Source organism: Polyodon spathula, chromosome 13, assembly GCF_017654505.1.
Source record: "Polyodon spathula isolate WHYD16114869_AA chromosome 13, ASM1765450v1, whole genome shotgun sequence".
In the NCBI taxonomy this organism is placed as follows: Eukaryota; Metazoa; Chordata; class Actinopteri; order Acipenseriformes; family Polyodontidae; genus Polyodon; species Polyodon spathula.
In genome coordinates this window covers 33,181,926-33,198,826 of record NC_054546.1, presented here as the reverse complement: position 1 = coordinate 33,198,826, position 16,901 = coordinate 33,181,926, and the positions used below count along the sequence as shown (strand labels likewise).

General features: G+C 36.6%; 1 protein-coding gene across 4 annotated transcripts in view; it reads right to left on the bottom strand.

Annotated features, from left to right (window-relative positions):
• The window catches only part of ankrd27 (ankyrin repeat domain 27 (VPS9 domain)), a 46,371-nt gene that overhangs the window by 27,579 nt on the left and 1,891 nt on the right, over positions 1-16,901 (bottom strand). For 3 of the 4 annotated variants that reach the window (XM_041268235.1, XM_041268237.1, XM_041268236.1), the window contains exons 2-5: positions 13,410-13,532; positions 3,614-3,724; positions 2,615-2,765; positions 1,246-1,400 (exon numbers count right to left, since the gene is read on the bottom strand). In XM_041268235.1, the coding sequence (XP_041124169.1) occupies positions 1,246-1,400; positions 2,615-2,765; positions 3,614-3,724; positions 13,410-13,511 (519 nt within the window). In that variant the 5' untranslated portion in view covers positions 13,512-13,532. The remainder of the gene's footprint in view (positions 1-1,245; positions 1,401-2,614; positions 2,766-3,613; positions 3,725-13,409; positions 13,533-16,901) is intronic. The other variant, XM_041268238.1, reaches the window with a different exon arrangement.

The window sequence follows — 16,901 nt, the reverse complement described above, 5'->3', positions numbered from 1 at the left end:
AAAAACACTAAACTTCAGAAGGCTTTGCCATATCAATGAGAACAAAGTCATTTTCACACGGCAGCGCGCCTCTGTGTTCTGGGACGTGTGCCAGGTGTATGTTAGAAGCAATTATCCGTGTTAATTTCTATGCCCTTTGAAACGCTATCTGAGCGTTTGGAGTACAAAATCTGCCATTTACATTAGGAAGTGCGGCAATTAGCTTAATGCAAATCATTCTAACTTTGAAAAGAATCATTTTCCATAAATCGTTTACAGAAAAGGTTTACAGAAGACACTTTGGCATCATCAGGCTACACTTACTTTGGTGTAGTTTACATATCAGAAATCACCCAGGGTACCGTATACAAAATAAATAAATAAATTCATTGCCAGGTGCTTTTGTATCAAAAAAGACACAAAGTAGAATTGCTTCACAATGATTCTGGTGAATATACTTCGCTGCAGATACAGTACTTATCGAAACAATTTTAAAAAGATTTGTCGATTTTTTGCTTAGCCCCGTTTTAAAACCCATTTGTAATGTTTTTTTTTATTGATCAGGAGGACTGAAGGTCAACAGGAAAATCTCATTCTTGCTATCAAAGATAAATCATCTCTTTTCACCTGCTGAGCCAATGACAACTAATGTTTCCAAGCTACTGAACACTGGAGGGGCGGGCCATTCTGGCCTCTCTTCACACCTGACCATTAGGGGTTCCAGAAGCCTGAGGAGTTGAACTCTTCCTGCACAATTTTATTTTGTAGGAATGCCAAGGAAACTCTCCCAGTGGGCTCTCAACCAAGACTGGCAACTTGGAGCAAACAGAATTTGAACCACGCTTGTATGACTCACCCAGCACTTTATGAGGTAGTGTTTTACAAAGTGAGCTAACCATTTAGCTTTTCATAAAGTGCAGAATACATTGTGCGCAAAAAAGATTTAAAATCAATGTTATTTTTTCTTTTTTTTTTTTTATGTGTTTTTAATTTATTAGAAAAACTTTAGCTATCCAGAAGGCGATGTAACAATAAATCAACGTCTCTCAAAACACAGATAAAAATCAGTGTAATCACATCAGGGATTCTATTTGCATAACACGCTAACTCAGTCATGTGAGAGGTAGCCCCCTTTACACAAAAGCTTCATCTTATACATACTGCAGCACATGGCTTTTATTTATTAGAAGCCCTGAACACTAAGTGGTCAGAGGTTACAATATTTGCATTTGTTACAATAAAACCAACCATAGCTATGTAACTTACTATGTGATGTCGTAAGCCTTTTCTTTCGTGCTGTTTGAATGTTCCACGGAAGGCTGTAATGAACTTGTCCAGTTTTTCTGTGTGCCTACCCAAGAACTCCCTGACATCTTCCACATTCTTTAAGCAAGAAGTTACTAATGGTGGGGCTGGTTCAACTGGAAAAAAAAAAAAAAAAAAAAAATCAATTTGAACACCCTACATACTTTCTATAGTATTTTCTTTTTTTCTTAATTGACAAAATTCACACACACTGATGAAATAGTCAGTGTTTCTAAGCTGGAATGATATATTTTGTAATCAGCAGACATAGCATCTGTACCTTTGGAATGACCTACTGCATTTCAGTTTAAATGAGAAGAACCAGGTTTGTACCAAAGAATTTACACAAAACTATACAGATGAGGGAATAGGCCAACATCTGACGACTGTTAGGACCTACTTCTGTTTTACATATTTAAATGCAATAACTAAGTTGGTACCCAAGTATAACTAAGTGTATAAAAGTGGGCACAGGCCTTAGTGACTTGCAAAATTCAGAGCATGAAAGACGTACGGACAGAGAGATGGACAAAAAACATTATTTTAAGCCTCCATAACACCAGATTACTGTTAGGCAAGTTTTCCGATTACATTTTTAATCAACTTGTTTGGAAATGATCACTTAGTAGCCGAAATCAAGAACGTTTAGCTTGAACTATTCACGTCATTAAAAATGTCAAAACACTTTGCTTTATAAAAGTTTCCTGAAAGGTTATGCTGGTGTTTCCATGGGTTTTTTGATACTATGCCTCCCTTCACGTGGCTACATATAAATAAGTTTCTCTGTGACTGTTTATTACATTTCTCCAATAGATTATCCTTCCCTAAAAGCAGTTACAGGAAAGAATCTGCCTCCTCTCTTGCCCCTCTGAGCTAAATTGACAAGAAAGCTCTCCGAGTTGCAGAGAATATCACTAGCGAGATTTGCTTTAGATCTGGGAAAACAGAAATGTATGTTATTCTGAACACGTGACAGTAAACACCTATACAGATTTACAAGAAAAAGGTAATGTAGTTATACAAAAATGTTAATTGATACAAAAATCTATTATCTCACGATGTTTTGGACTACAAGTCCTTCTTCAGCTGGATAGAAAAAGCAGTGCTGTAAACAAGTTGTTGTTATAAACTAGTTGTCTTTAAAAATAAAAAAAGAAGAAGGTCTGTATATACACACACACATTTTTTGAACATCATTTGCAAATTTATTAGGAATACAAGGATCACATAAAATTACAAACAGCAAAATGGTCCTTAAAATTTCCATCTCGTTTACGCTGCCTGTTTTCTGAAAAACAGAACATTTAAAACTCAAAATGTCTTTATGTACCTGCACAGAACTCAATCGGCCGAGCTACACACAGTATGCTATAGCTCTGTTCCTTTTCATTGTAGAAGGTTTCTTCAAAAAGAATGGGAACTGTGCATGGAGTGGTAAAGCCTGCTCCCAGTTTTATCAAGTTGTCTTGAATACAGACTTCCTGAAATACAAAAGAGGTGACAAGATGAAATTCGAACATTAAGCTAATCTTAAGAAATAAAATTCCCTGTTTTCATGCCTTTCCTCTTGGTGATAAATGTGTAATGATGTTATACCCATCTACACTGCTCACAGTATAAAGAATGCAGCAAATTAAGTGCAGAGAGAAGTACCTAAGCCAAAAGATTTTTTGGGGGTAGGGGGGTCAATTAATGGTTGTAGCTAACAAAAATGATAACACAACCCTTACCTGCTGTGCACTTGCATTTTAATTGTAAAATCGTATACCATATAGGTTATAGAAAGTTCTCAGTTTGCTTGCCTTATTTTCAAGCAATGTGTTTAACTTCCTAGGTCATGTTTTTGGGGTCAAAACATATTTCTGGCTGCTAATCAATGTCAGTCAATAGGGCAAGCGGCTAAGGGTTAGTGCAAGGAAATAATGCAACAAAGGAGTGAGGACAATATCACCATCGATGTAACTAAGGAAGTGCGTAAATACCTGAAAATAAAGCTTGAAAAATAGAGATTTCTTTAACTTGGTACAGTACCAAATAACATTTTTGAAAATGAAAATACATTTATAACACATGGTTATTACAAAACTGCATACCTGAGGCCTACAGTACATAGTGAATGAAAGAGCAGAACATGCCAGATTTATGGAAATATTTTGGCACTTAATCCAGAATAAGCATTTGAAAGTTGCAAATCCTAAACTATAAACAAGCAAAGAAAACTACACCCTAAGCCTCGTATTTAATGCAGTGCTTATGGTCCTATTCCTGGCACTGACTGATATTTAGCCGTCCTTTGTAAAGACCCTTTAATGAAAGCCATTTGCAGTACCTTTCCATTTACAGTCCGATAACCTCCATCCACAGGCTTCAGTACATAGGCTTCAAACTGAGCTGCTGGATAGCTGTCACTGGTCAGGCTGTCTCTGCAAGGTACTAGGACCTACCATCAGAAAACAGAAACAAGGACTAAACACTTCTTTCTTATTTCTTTACAATACCACTCGATCAGCTCATGAATTTCTCATTACGCTCATAAACATGAATGCTTATGTTTATGCGGTGGAACGAAACATGTGTAACTGCAGATTGTTATGACAAAGCTTTACTACCAAACATGTAATAGATCTATGCGCATAATACATTGTAAGAGTCTGTTAGGCAAACACTCTTATAAATAACTATGAACAAAAACAAAGCCTCCCCAGGAACTGTGAAAGAATGTGTCGCATCACAAAGAGGAAATGGACAGGTGAAAACATTCTTTATTACTGATATGTGGCTATGTAATAACTGATGAATTTAACTGACACAATCACAGACAACAGCTTTGTAACAACTGGAAAGACAGTAGCTTAAGCTGTGGGGTCTGTATCATTGTAGAGTGTAAAACAACATGCCAGTGAAACAGTTATGGAGCACAAACAAGAACATTCTAGAATACAACTATATAGCAAGTTTTTATCTACCAGAAACCAAAAAGCTATGAGACTACAACAAGCCACCAGAAGTCAAAGGTCATAGTATTGTACCCCCTTTTTTTTTTTTTTACTAACTACTATATATATATATATATATATATATATATATATATATATATATATATATATATATATATATATATATAGAGAGAGAGAGAGAGAGAGAGAGAGAGAGAGAGAGAGAGAGAGAGAGAGAGAGAGAGAGAGAGATAGATAGATAGATAGATAGATAGATAGATAGATAGATAGATAGATAGATAGATAGATAGATAGACACACACACACAGTCTAACTTCATTGTAACAAACCCCTCTGGGACCTGGAGAAATGTTCATTATATCAGGTTGCTCACTATAATAGGGTCTGGCAATTTGCTGTATCAGAATAATGAAGAAACACAGAAATTGAGCTGAATATCTTTATACAGCATACAGTAGTTACTTCAAGACAACGTCACACTGATCAACATTTCAACTGTATATTTAAAAGAAAACAGTAAACAAATGTACTTTTTTTTAAAAAAAAGTACATTTACATACAAAATACAGTAATTACATGCCTTTTCTCTTGAAAAACATATCCAGCATAGATTGCGTCATATTTTTTGTGCTTTTCTCAATGCCCGCTGTTTCAATCTTGTTACCTCCTCACGCCTGGTTGCAGCTGGCAACGGTTGCATACGTCACCCATGATTCACAATACAATAGGTTATCTATGAATCAGCCTCATCTTGGAATTGTCTTACCAAGGCCTTTGTTTTCACTGAGAGAATAACACATTCACACTGGAGAAAGTGTTCACACACAGAGTCAGTCACTACCATGATCGTTTTATCCGGGTAGATTCTGTCAAAGTGATCGTTCTAATAGGGCTAATTTCCATTGCAAAAAAAAAAAAAAAAAAAAAAAAAAAAAAAAAAACAGTTCTTGCTGCTTGGATTGTTAAAAAACGGGGTTCGTTATAGTGAAGTTAGACTGTATGTATGTGAAATGGTTCATGAGATATCAATTGAAGTAGCAGTGGCAGCAGTTGAATGAGAATTACATACACTTGCAAGCTCCCCTCAGTGGGATGCTAAATAATATGGCTTGCAGTTTATTATAAGAGAATAATTTTTGGTTTTCAGAGACTTCATGAACGACAAGACCAACTACAAATGTTTATTGCAAGCAGACATTACATTCTGAACATGGTTAAGAATTACGTACCGCACCTGTGAGGGGAGCCTGTTATTAATGAAATTTAAACATATCGTTCAACGTATTCGCAATGGATTTGATGATAGGCATTGTTCATGTACTCTAGGTCAATGATACCAAACAGATACACTTGCATAAGTTTGGAAAAACTCAAAAGTACAGAACTTTTCAGTAAAACATCAGGTCCATGTGACGATATCCAATTACAACCATGTGATTGCTGCTGAGTTTGTTCTAAACCCTTCACAGTGTTTGGCATTGATTTCTATTGTTGAAAAAGTACTGGTTCAATGTGTAATGAGCGTGAGAATATTAGTTTACATACTAAAATAGTGTAATTTCATACATTTGAGGTCATTCTTATTTAATGTACTGTACTTTCTATTCATTTAAAACCCAAGATAGAAGACTTAAATGATATTTCACCCCAGGGTAACTTTAATCTCAATACATCAGCTTTTCAGGATTGTACCACAAAGAGTCAACCTTTTAACTGAACCCGTTTAAAGGGTACATAAGGACCTTTTTATTTTACCTATGTTACATGCTCCCATGTCTTGCTACAACTGTTTACGTAAAGTATGTGTATTGATTTCATTTTTTTTTTTTTACATTTTGACCACTTTATTAAACTTTTAAATTGCATTCCCTGCCTCAATATGGCTTCCCCTGTACCCGCACGGACAGCTGAGAACTACATTTCCCATCATCCACCTGCTCACATATGTAACTGAGATGTATTTACCAGTGAGCATGTTGGGAAATGTAGTTCTGAGAGGTCATCAAAAAAAAAAAAAAAAGTGTTTTAATGTATTGCTAATATTTTTTTTAGAAAATTTATAAACTATTGTATAACCTATCAATGCAGTTGACATGTCTAGATAATTTATTTGTGGTTCATTTTTGTATTGTGTGCAGTCAAAGCGTTAATAAACAACCCAGCCTTGTTAAACACAAAGATCGTTCTGTGCAATCTTGCGTGCAAATAACAATATATCAATATATGCAAGTCTGTGTTAAGAAGCGACAGTCACCACAATGCATAGAGCTCCAGACACTTTCCTACCCAATGGAATGTAAAATATGGAGATTCACATTAGACATGTGCTTTTCCGAATGCAGAGTAATACATTAAAAAAAAAAAAAAAAAAAAAAACCACATATGCACATAACTTTTCCTAACTGGCCAAGTGTTATATGTATAGATCCAGCATCTAGGATTCTCCAGACAAGTCAGGCAGCTAAAGAGAATAAAAGAATAAGAGAACAACCTCTCAACAGGAGGGATCTTGCATCGATCTCTTTAGGAAGCTGTAATCTTGTGAGATGTCATAGCAAATATGCGCATTTTCAAAAAGAGATGCATAAAGGAAATCTATATTTTATCACTGCCATGGAGTGATTTCTCTTAGATTAGCAATGATTTCATGTTATATTCTTGTAAAATGCTTTATTAAAGGTTTTAATAGAATGATCTCAAAATTCTATTTTTACCGTGGCCCAGCAGGCGCAACAATGATCAACTGGTGCTGCTGTCAAAAGGTTAAGGGTGATGAATAATAAAATAAAAAGGTTCAGGGTGATATAATTAGACATCTAAGTAACTTGTTTAGTAAAATTAATCTCCTCACTGAAGATATTTTCCTTAATTTAAACTCATTTTGTTCCTTATTCCTGTGACAAAAGTTAAACTCGTAAATAAGGTATGAACCAAGACACTTGCACTTTAAAAACCCACGTGTTCTTGACCATCAGCAAAAATTAATAGCCATTTCACTGGCAAAACTACAGTGGCTCATTGAGGATATATACATATGTTTAAATATTTTACTAGTTTCTCTTATGTACAGTAACCCTGGATTGAATCTGGCTGGAGACGCACATAACAACATTACCACAAAACCAAAGACACAGAGTTCTCTATGAAACATCAAGAGAGAGCCATGTCTTTTGATTTTTAACTCTGTGAGTCTACTTAAAGGATACACAGAGGACAAAAGCAAATCTAATTAAAGCTATGATTAAAGCCAGTGCAAACTGGAATAAACAGATTTAGTACTATAGAGACAGGCTGTCTAACACAAATCTGGACACAAACAAACCATGACTGATCATGTAGTATACTAATTAAATACAGTACAGATTATCTGTGAGAGCCTTCGAGAGAGCGGGAACCATGTGGAGGCACAGCTCGAGTCAAGCAACACACTCCAAAGTGGAAACTTATATAAAATAGAATCAACAAGATTTCAGGCCCCTAGTCTAATAAAGTCAAAGCCAAAGCCTAACCAGACTAATAGCACAAACTGAATCAAATCACACTGCATTATTAGCAGTTAAAGACAACTAGATTTAAAAGTGTACAGTATTCAAGAATTGACTTGGCATTATACATGCAACCCTGGCCTCAATTCTGCACGGCTGTGGGGTTACTGCCTAGTTATTCTAGTTCACAGGGGGTAGGGTGTTGGGGATAGAAAAGTAGGCAAATAAAGTTTTAAGTTAACTACTTATCCAGTACAGTGTTTTTTGTTGATGGCTTTCCCCTTCCACCTGTTCAGTTCTGCAGGCAGTTTGCAAAGTTGCTAATTATACTATCATGGAAACATTCGAGACGAATGATGAAATTTAAAAACAGTGACTATCAAAAAACAGTGACTGCAGAACAAGAGGAAGTGAGGGGGACTGTTGCTTCCGGGTTCTACACAAATCTGCATGTAGGCATTTGTATAAATAACTACCAGTGGATGAAACTAATTTACCAAAACATTTTTTGTATGGATAGATGAAAGATATACATGATCCAGTGGTTTTCTGTGCACTGAAGATAAAACGTCAATGTGCAGAGTTTCTGGTGTGACAGTATAAATAAAATGGTACTTGTACTTTTTATTTGATTACTTAGAGATTACATAATCTATCTATCTATCTATCTATCTATACACACACACATACATACACACTGAACAAAAATATAAATGCAACATGTAAAGTGTTGGTCCCATGTTTCATGAGCTGAAGTAAAACATCCCAGAAATTTTCCATACGCACAAAAAGCTTATTTCTCTCAAATTTTGTGCACAAATTTGTTTACATCCCTGTTAGTCTGCATTTCTCCTTTGCCAAGATAATCCATCCATCTGACAGGTGTGGCATATCAATAAGCTGATTAAACAGCATGATCATTACACAGGTGCACCTTGCGCTGGGGACAACAAAAGGCCACTCTAAAATGTGCAGTTTTGTCAACACCACAATGCCAGATGTCTCAAGTTTTGAGGGAGCGTGCAATTGGCATGCTGACTGCAGGAATGTCCACCAGAGCTGTTGCCAGAGAATTGAATGTTCATTTCTCTACCATAAGCCGCCTCCAACGTCGTTTTAGAGAATTTGGCGGTACATCCAACCGGCCTCACAACCTCAGACCACGTGTAACCATGCCAGACCAGGCCTCCACATCCAGCTTCTTCACCTGCGGGATCGTCTGAGACAAGCCACCCAGACAGCTGATGAAACTGTGGGTTTGCATAACCGAAGAATTTCTGCACAAACTGTCAGAAACCGTCTCAGAGAAGCTCACCTGCGTGCTCGTCGTCATCACCAGGGTCTTAACCTGACTGCAGTTCAGCGTTGTAACCGACTTCAGTGGGCAAATGCTCACCTTCGATGGCCACTGGCACGCTGGAGAAGTGTGCTCTTCACGGATGAATCCCGGTTTCAACTGTACCGGGCAGATGGCAGACAGCGTGTATGGCATCGTGTGGGCGAGCAGTTTGCTGATGTCAACGTTCTGAACAGAGTGCCCGACGGTGGCGGTGGGGTTATGGTATGGGCAGGCATAGGCTACAGACAACAAACACAATTGCATTTTATCGATGGCAATTTGAATGCACAGAGATACCGTGATGAGATCCTGAGGCCTATTGTTGTGCCATTCATCCGCTGCCATCACCTCATGTTTCAGCATAATAATGCATGGCCCCATGTCGAAGGATCTGCAACAATTCCTGGAAGCTGAAAATCTCTCAGTTCTTCCATGGCCTGCATAATCACCAGACATGTCACCCACTGAGCATTTTTTGGGATGCTCTGGATCGACGTGTACAACAGCGTGTTCCAGTTCCCGCCAATATCCAGCAACTTCGCACAGCCATTGAAGAAGAGTGAGACAACATTCTACAGACCACAATCAACAGCCTGAACAACTCTATGCCAAGGAGATGTGTTGCGCTGCATGAGGCAAATGGTGGTCACACCAGATACTGACTGGTTTTCTGATCCATGCCCCTACCCCTACCTTTTTTTACAGGAGTATCTGTAAGAAAAGCTATCGTGCTTCCTGAGCTTGTGTTCTAACTGTTGGAGACATACTTAGTAAGAGGCTTGTTTGTCCAGTGGTTAAGGAAAGGGGCTTCTTGCCAGGAGGTTCCAGGTTCAATCCCAGCTCAGCCACTGACTCACTGTGTGTGACCCTGAGCAAGTCACTTAACCTCCTTGTGCTCTATACGTTGAATGCATTGTGATGCATAGTTCACCCCCCCAAGTCTGTAAGTCACTTTGGATAAAAGCGTCTGCTAAATGACTAAATAATAACTTGGTGTGAAGCTGTATTTTTTTTTTTTTTTTTAAAAAGACAATATCAAATGATTGTAATGGAAGAAGGAAGGCTGTTCAGTCCCCGTATTTAAGACTGAGACAAGCACAAAGCAACTCAAAAGACAGATACATTTAGATTCAGAGAAATTCCAACAGAACCCAGGACCACTTAGAATGATTGCATACAATAGCAAGAGACAGATATAAAAATACATTTCAAGGACTTAGAATTAACTTTAGTTTATACTGGCATGTATTTCTCATACAATAAGCCCCTAATTAGAATCATACAGCCATTTCACAAGCACTTCACAATAAATACAATTACCAAACAGAGAAGACCATCTTCTTAGTTACATCCTAAATTGCATATGATAAAGGCACCCTGCCATACGATCTTATTATAGATGAAAAGTAAAGCATTTTAAATCACATTATCTATTTAGTTATCAAATTACATTATCTTTTTGTGGGCTACTGTGGGAGATCATAGACTACTGTAAAGCAAGCAGACATGTTTATATTTGTGTGAGCACAAAGCATTAATACACTGTGCCACCCGGCACGCAACACATGTACCAGTTCCTATTATTTACAGTTATATGTACATCACGGGATTACTTTTTTCAAATGCCCATGCAAAACTTCATCGAATGGGCAAGTGGCTCTTAATATATAGACTTTAATTGCTCAGTCAATTAGCTGTTAACAGTGAAACACACCTGCATATTTCGTTTGAAGTTAATATCTTAATCCTGAAACCAAATGAGCATTGGCAAATTGACAATTTTTAATGGAAGGGAGCCAAGATTATTATTGATTACAGCTTTCTAACAAATTTGGAACCAATTTCTCCAAACCTTTTTTTCCCCTCCATCTCTAGTATTTACAATATGTCCATCATATTAGATGTACATACTACTGTTGTAGTGTGCAAAATTTGAAAATCATCTAGTCTACAATGTGAATATTACGTGACCATGCTATGTACTATACTGCTAGAGCAGTGGTTCCCAATGTTTTGGTGCAGGAGGGACACTGGTTGGTGGGCCACGTAATAAAACTGACCTAATTAAACACCAACAAATATAACATGCATATAGACCCAAGACGTACATCTTTTCGGCTAGCTTTTCTTTTTTGGTTTCTGAAATATGATTATTTCATTTGTATTTATTTTTTAGATTTGATTTTTATCATATTTGTATTTATACTTCATTGTATAACATACACATAAATGGCTGGTTTCATAGACCCAGATTAGCACCAATCTTGGTTTACTTTACCTAAACTAACATTGGGTCATCCAGGACTAGTACTAATCCGGGTCTGTGAAACCAGCCATTTATGTGTATGTTTTTGGGGACATCCTAAAACCCTTAAATGGAAAACAAATGCTTACAAACTTTGCCAATATCAGGCTTAATGCTTCCAAACACAATAACATTAAGGGTTAAAAATAACCTGCTTAGCACGTTACTACTCGTAACGTGCAAAATGAAGTTATTCATTATGTTTTACCCCTATTATTGAAATCTATTAGGATTCCTTATTTAAAAAATGCATACCAATATTTTCAAACTAAAAAGATAAAATGTTTTTTTTTTTTTTTTATCAGCTATCTGAATTTATTACAAAACACCAGTGCCAAAATAAATAAATCCAGAACATTGTCAATCAACACTGCTCTCCCCATTTTTATCAGCGCTGTTTAACTACAAAAGTACGAGTTATTTTAGGATAGTATTATGAAGTTTTAAACTGTGCAAAGTTTGTAAGCAGTCTTTTTTATATTTCAGCACATTAAGCAGGTTATTTTTAGGGCTTATCATGGCATGTTATTGAAACCTACGACTAATTTTTTTTTTTTTATTTCAAGGAGCTTATCTAGTTTCTGCATGAGTGGGGTTTAGAGTGGGATGCTGCATTTAAAGGAAAAATCACACAGCTGATACGCATATATTATATCCCTATCTGTACTATTGTAATGTTTCAGACTTATAGTTTCAGCCATCACACTGACATCTGCTTTTGTAAAATCACCTACAGTAACACAAGCATCTTTTAGACCTCAATTCACTCAGTGTTTTAGGCGTTGTTGTAGCTATACTGTGATTGTTATGGAAGTCCCATCCTTTTGATTTACTGTAATCCAAGCCACAGTGTCAAAGCCATTCCACAAAAAGACAAAAACAAAGATGGTGGATGTTAGCAAGAAAACGAAGTTGACAAACCGCTACAACACTGGGTGAACAATGTCTAGGTCTAGGTGGCAACACGCTTACTTAAAAAAATGCCTAATTTTCTAAAAAATCCAAGAAGGCGATATCAGCGTACATACAGCACATTGCTTACATTGTCAGAATGTCAGTAGAGAAGTATTTTTGGCCCACCCCACAGCATGTAATGATTTTCATGCCAGATTTGAATGATCTGCTTAGAATACATTAATCAGAGCTGAAGTAGAAGCAGGTGCACATGGTTTCACAGTGGAGAGAAAGAGAAACAAGAATAAAATTTGGCTAACCAGCAGTTGGGGTCATTACCATCTATTTCAGTGCTGCCTTACTACTGTAAAAGTAATTTTTCAGAAAATCCACAATCCACAAATGAAAACCAAAACAGGGTGTCAAACAGACAAACAAACTGACTATTCTGAATTTTAAATGGTGAATATTGCAGCCAAAGTACATAACAATGACATTCATTTGAGCTATTTAGAAGATACAGTAATACAGTGCTCCCTCGCTATAAGGCTCTTGGTTGTAATGCGCTTCAGATACAACGCTCCAACAGAGCGCCTGAGAGCCTCACTTAAAGATGCGCTTTCTTGTTCAAATCCCAAATCAATCCAAAGTGAACTGAAACAATCAAAGAGGAGTCTGTGATCAAGAGCCACTTACAGTAGGCTTCCCAGCAGCTGTATTTTATTGGATTCACTTTCACCCTGCAGCCTGTAGAAAGATAACAGACTCCCAATGGCTTTGATATAAACAAGAGCTTTGCTGCCAGCACACACATGCTCCCTGGGACAAAGGCAGAGAGATCCCTGAGAAGGAAGTGATCGTGACACCTGCTCACAAGTAACAGAAAAAGCAATTACTATATGTGAAGAAAGTGGACTTTGCAAAGGAGATTTTACCTGTTTTTTTTATCATCTATTATGTTTCAATATAAAATTAGTAGTTAGTACAGCGGAACGTCACATATGCGACAATCACATAACCGTCCTGCTAAATAAATGAATGTATATTAAAAGCAGACTACGAGAGTGTTCCTAGAATGTTCAACAGTGTACAAATCAGAACGACAGGTTTGCATCTTGGGTTAGCAATACAGCCGTTTTACTTACAATGCCATGGAATTCCGCTACTTTACTGCATAGATCTGGCCGCTGTTTTTCAAATGCAAGATAAAAAGAGTTGTTCAGAATGTCCTCATCATACGTAGCCATATGGAACTAGGACCGACATACCTGTGAAAGAATGAAAACAAGGATCAGCAAATCGAAAAGAACTCGTTCACTGGTCAAAGTGAAGGGGCCATTAGATTTTGTCCATAGTTTCCATAGCACTGCCAGCTGAAATCCTATATAGGATATCAGCAGTCGCGGTAGTGCGGTAATGCTCAATAAGTTTGTTTAAGTCTCAAAGGATGGCATGGATGGCATGGACCAGATATATTTTTCTAATTCAAAAATAGCTAACTTTGTGTGCCAAGTTATTAATAGTCACACTGCATTTCTTAACACAACATACATCAAAAACAAAGGGCGTGTTGATCATGTCTTAATGCTACATCTTTTTTCAGACTGCTGCCTCTCAGCTGAGCCAGTTAACATGAACCCGTGGAAAATAATTTTTTTCTCTTCTACCTTTTCAAATTATTCTTTAGTGGCTGTTGCTGTATGTACAGTACAGTACAAACCTGTCAAAACATTTTACATTGTAAAATGTACATGGTAAACATAATACAATGATTTAATATCGAGAAAAGGGGCCACATTATATATAAAAAGGGTTCAGCCCTTAAGAGTGGCTATTAAAATATAAGGTTCGTATTATCCCCTATAAGTATGAGTTTCATAAAGCTCCGTCTTCATTTACTATAGGTTTTGCCTCTTCAAAAATGAGAAGATTTTCTCAAATCTTGTGCTGCTTATTACTCTAAATATATCCACAGATATTAATATATTCTGATTAGTCTGGTCGTTCTGTGTACTCTCCAGGGCCACAAGGCCCGTTTGGTTCTGCAGTGACCAGAATTTGATGCAGTCCTCCAGTATTAAATGACATACTTTTAGATTATTCAGCTTGTGTTTACCTTACTGCATCACATCTGTCACAGTTCTGCACCATTTAACTGTCTCTAATTAGGAGTTACCAGCCAAGACATGCCTTCTGTTAGTCATTTACTTTATACAATTAATTTTACCCATGCTGTGAAGTTATCTTAACATAAACGTCAACTTTATTTATTATTATTTTCCCCATCTGACTTGCGAAATTGTCCTAGGCCACTTTATGATATTGATGTAGGCTATATCAGATTCGAATAGGCTACAAGTTAAAAATAAAGTATTAGTTACTGTATATGTAAGAATTATTATATTGATTTGTTCAGAGAAAGTTGTGCAGCAAGTCAGAAAAAGGAGACCTCTGGTTCTCATGTTTTCATAAGTTGACAGGAAAGCTTGTAAAGGGACAACGCAAGGCCGTTTACTGTTATGTCAATGTTGTGTTGTTATTTTCCAGGTGTTAGTTAAAATCATTTTTGACAAAGATGATACTTATTGTTTTTTTTTTTTTTTTTTTAATTTCACATATTTAAAGTTGTTTATTATTATTATTATTATTATTATTATTATTATATTATTATTATTATATTATTATTATTATTATTATTTATTATTATTATTATATTATTAATAATAATAATAATAATAATAATAATAATAATAATAATAATAATAATAATAATAATGCATTTTGGTGCGCTGGCGAACCGAACTTTAAATGAAGTGACTACCTGTACATTGGCTGTTAATTGCTATAGGCCCTAGAGTCAATGAATGTTATGCCCAGAAGGCTTAATTCTTCTACATTATATGTACAGAATAGTAAATAAACACAATTTACTCTCTTTCTTTGAACTTTGAGCACAGCAGTACGTTTGGGTGTGCAGTTGTTAGGTCCACATTGGCCACAGTTTTCTTGCTGGTCCAATAATTGCACGGGTGTGCTTGTACTGTTCCTCTCAGATGGTAGATCAGGTCAGACTCGATGTGCCGGATGTGATGAGATTTTTCTTTTAAATACCGTGGCTACTGCATCCTTTTTAATTTTCTGTTTGTGTTGGACATTCATTCCAAATGATGTCATTAGAGACGGCTGATTGTGAAAACAATCCTCGGTGAAATGTGCACTACGAAGTACCGAGTACGGTACCGTCAGTGGATATATTAGAACAACCTGCCTTAACTTTTAAATCTTTTTAAATTGTTTGCACAAATACATCTATTGCTGTACTTATACAGTGTACAGTGAGATTCCACTGCCTCCAATGAAGTCACGTGGTCGACGGTCACACAGCCAGAAAATGCCTTCCTGCTAATGTTCGGAGGGACATTTAAAATTATATTTTGCAGAAACTATGCATCGCAGTTGAACATTTGAATCGAGTAAAGCATTAAAATACAATATATTATCATTCTGTAAAAAGTTGTTAGGAACTTGATATAGGGACTTGTGAATTAACGAGAGACTGGCTGTTTTGTACGGTGTTCCTGAGCTGGGAGAACGCAACTTTTCTTTTAATCTCGAAACAAAGACAGTAGAGTCTGTGTTCTTTTTTGCTAAGGTTTAAAATGTGTCAGCCGACCAACTAAGAACCTTTGCAGCAAGGCGTAGCCTACATAGACAGTGAAGGTTATCGGGTTGTGTGTGTGTGTGACACTGTGTAATTGACTGTACTATTCTGTAAAGTCTGGTGTTACCTCGAGTAAATCCTATCACTACTGAACATCTTATTATAAAAATAAAATGTAACAATAACTAAAACTTTTAGAATACTTCAGGGCCTATGTCTTGTTTTTACTGTGAACCTGAAAAATAAGCGATCAATTTTTTGGCAATCTGCCTCCTTGTTTTGTAAACTTCCTATCAGTAATACCTGTGCGGGAGATAATTAGAGGTTCCTCACCTTTATCGAGCGTGGCGTAATCAAAAAAAACAATCGATAATTTAACCTTTAGTTTGACTGATATCTAAATTCCAGTAACTTGCTACCGCAGGGAAGCATATATGCAACAATCAAGCGATTTCCTTCAAAATAAATTCACCGTCTGAATTAGGGTGCTTGGCCAAGCTTTTCACTAAAAGCAGGCGTGAAAATACTGCCAAGAAACAAATTCAAATTAAAAAACCTGACTGAAACCAAAAAAAAAAAAAAAAAAAAACCTGTCATGTGTTACTCTACCATCAGACTACAACAAACCACCGAAGAGACAGAATAAGTGCAAATGTAAACAAGCTTTTTTTTTTTTTTTTTTTTTTTTTTTTAATTGTTAAACACAAGACCAACATTTCTGATCTGTTTGATTTAAGATGCTAAAACATCCGATCCGGTAACATCGCTTTCACTTCTGTCCTCCATCCACTTCATTTGTTTACAGCAGTGAATGTCCTGGTGTGACGTCACGCACGTGCGCTCTTCCGGGAAGAGGTCTCGAAGGTTTTTGACCTTAAACCACAAATCTGCCTTCCGTACCCCCCCCCCCAACACACACACACACACACACACACTTTATAGCAACGATTGTGAATTAAATTTTCAGTACATGTAT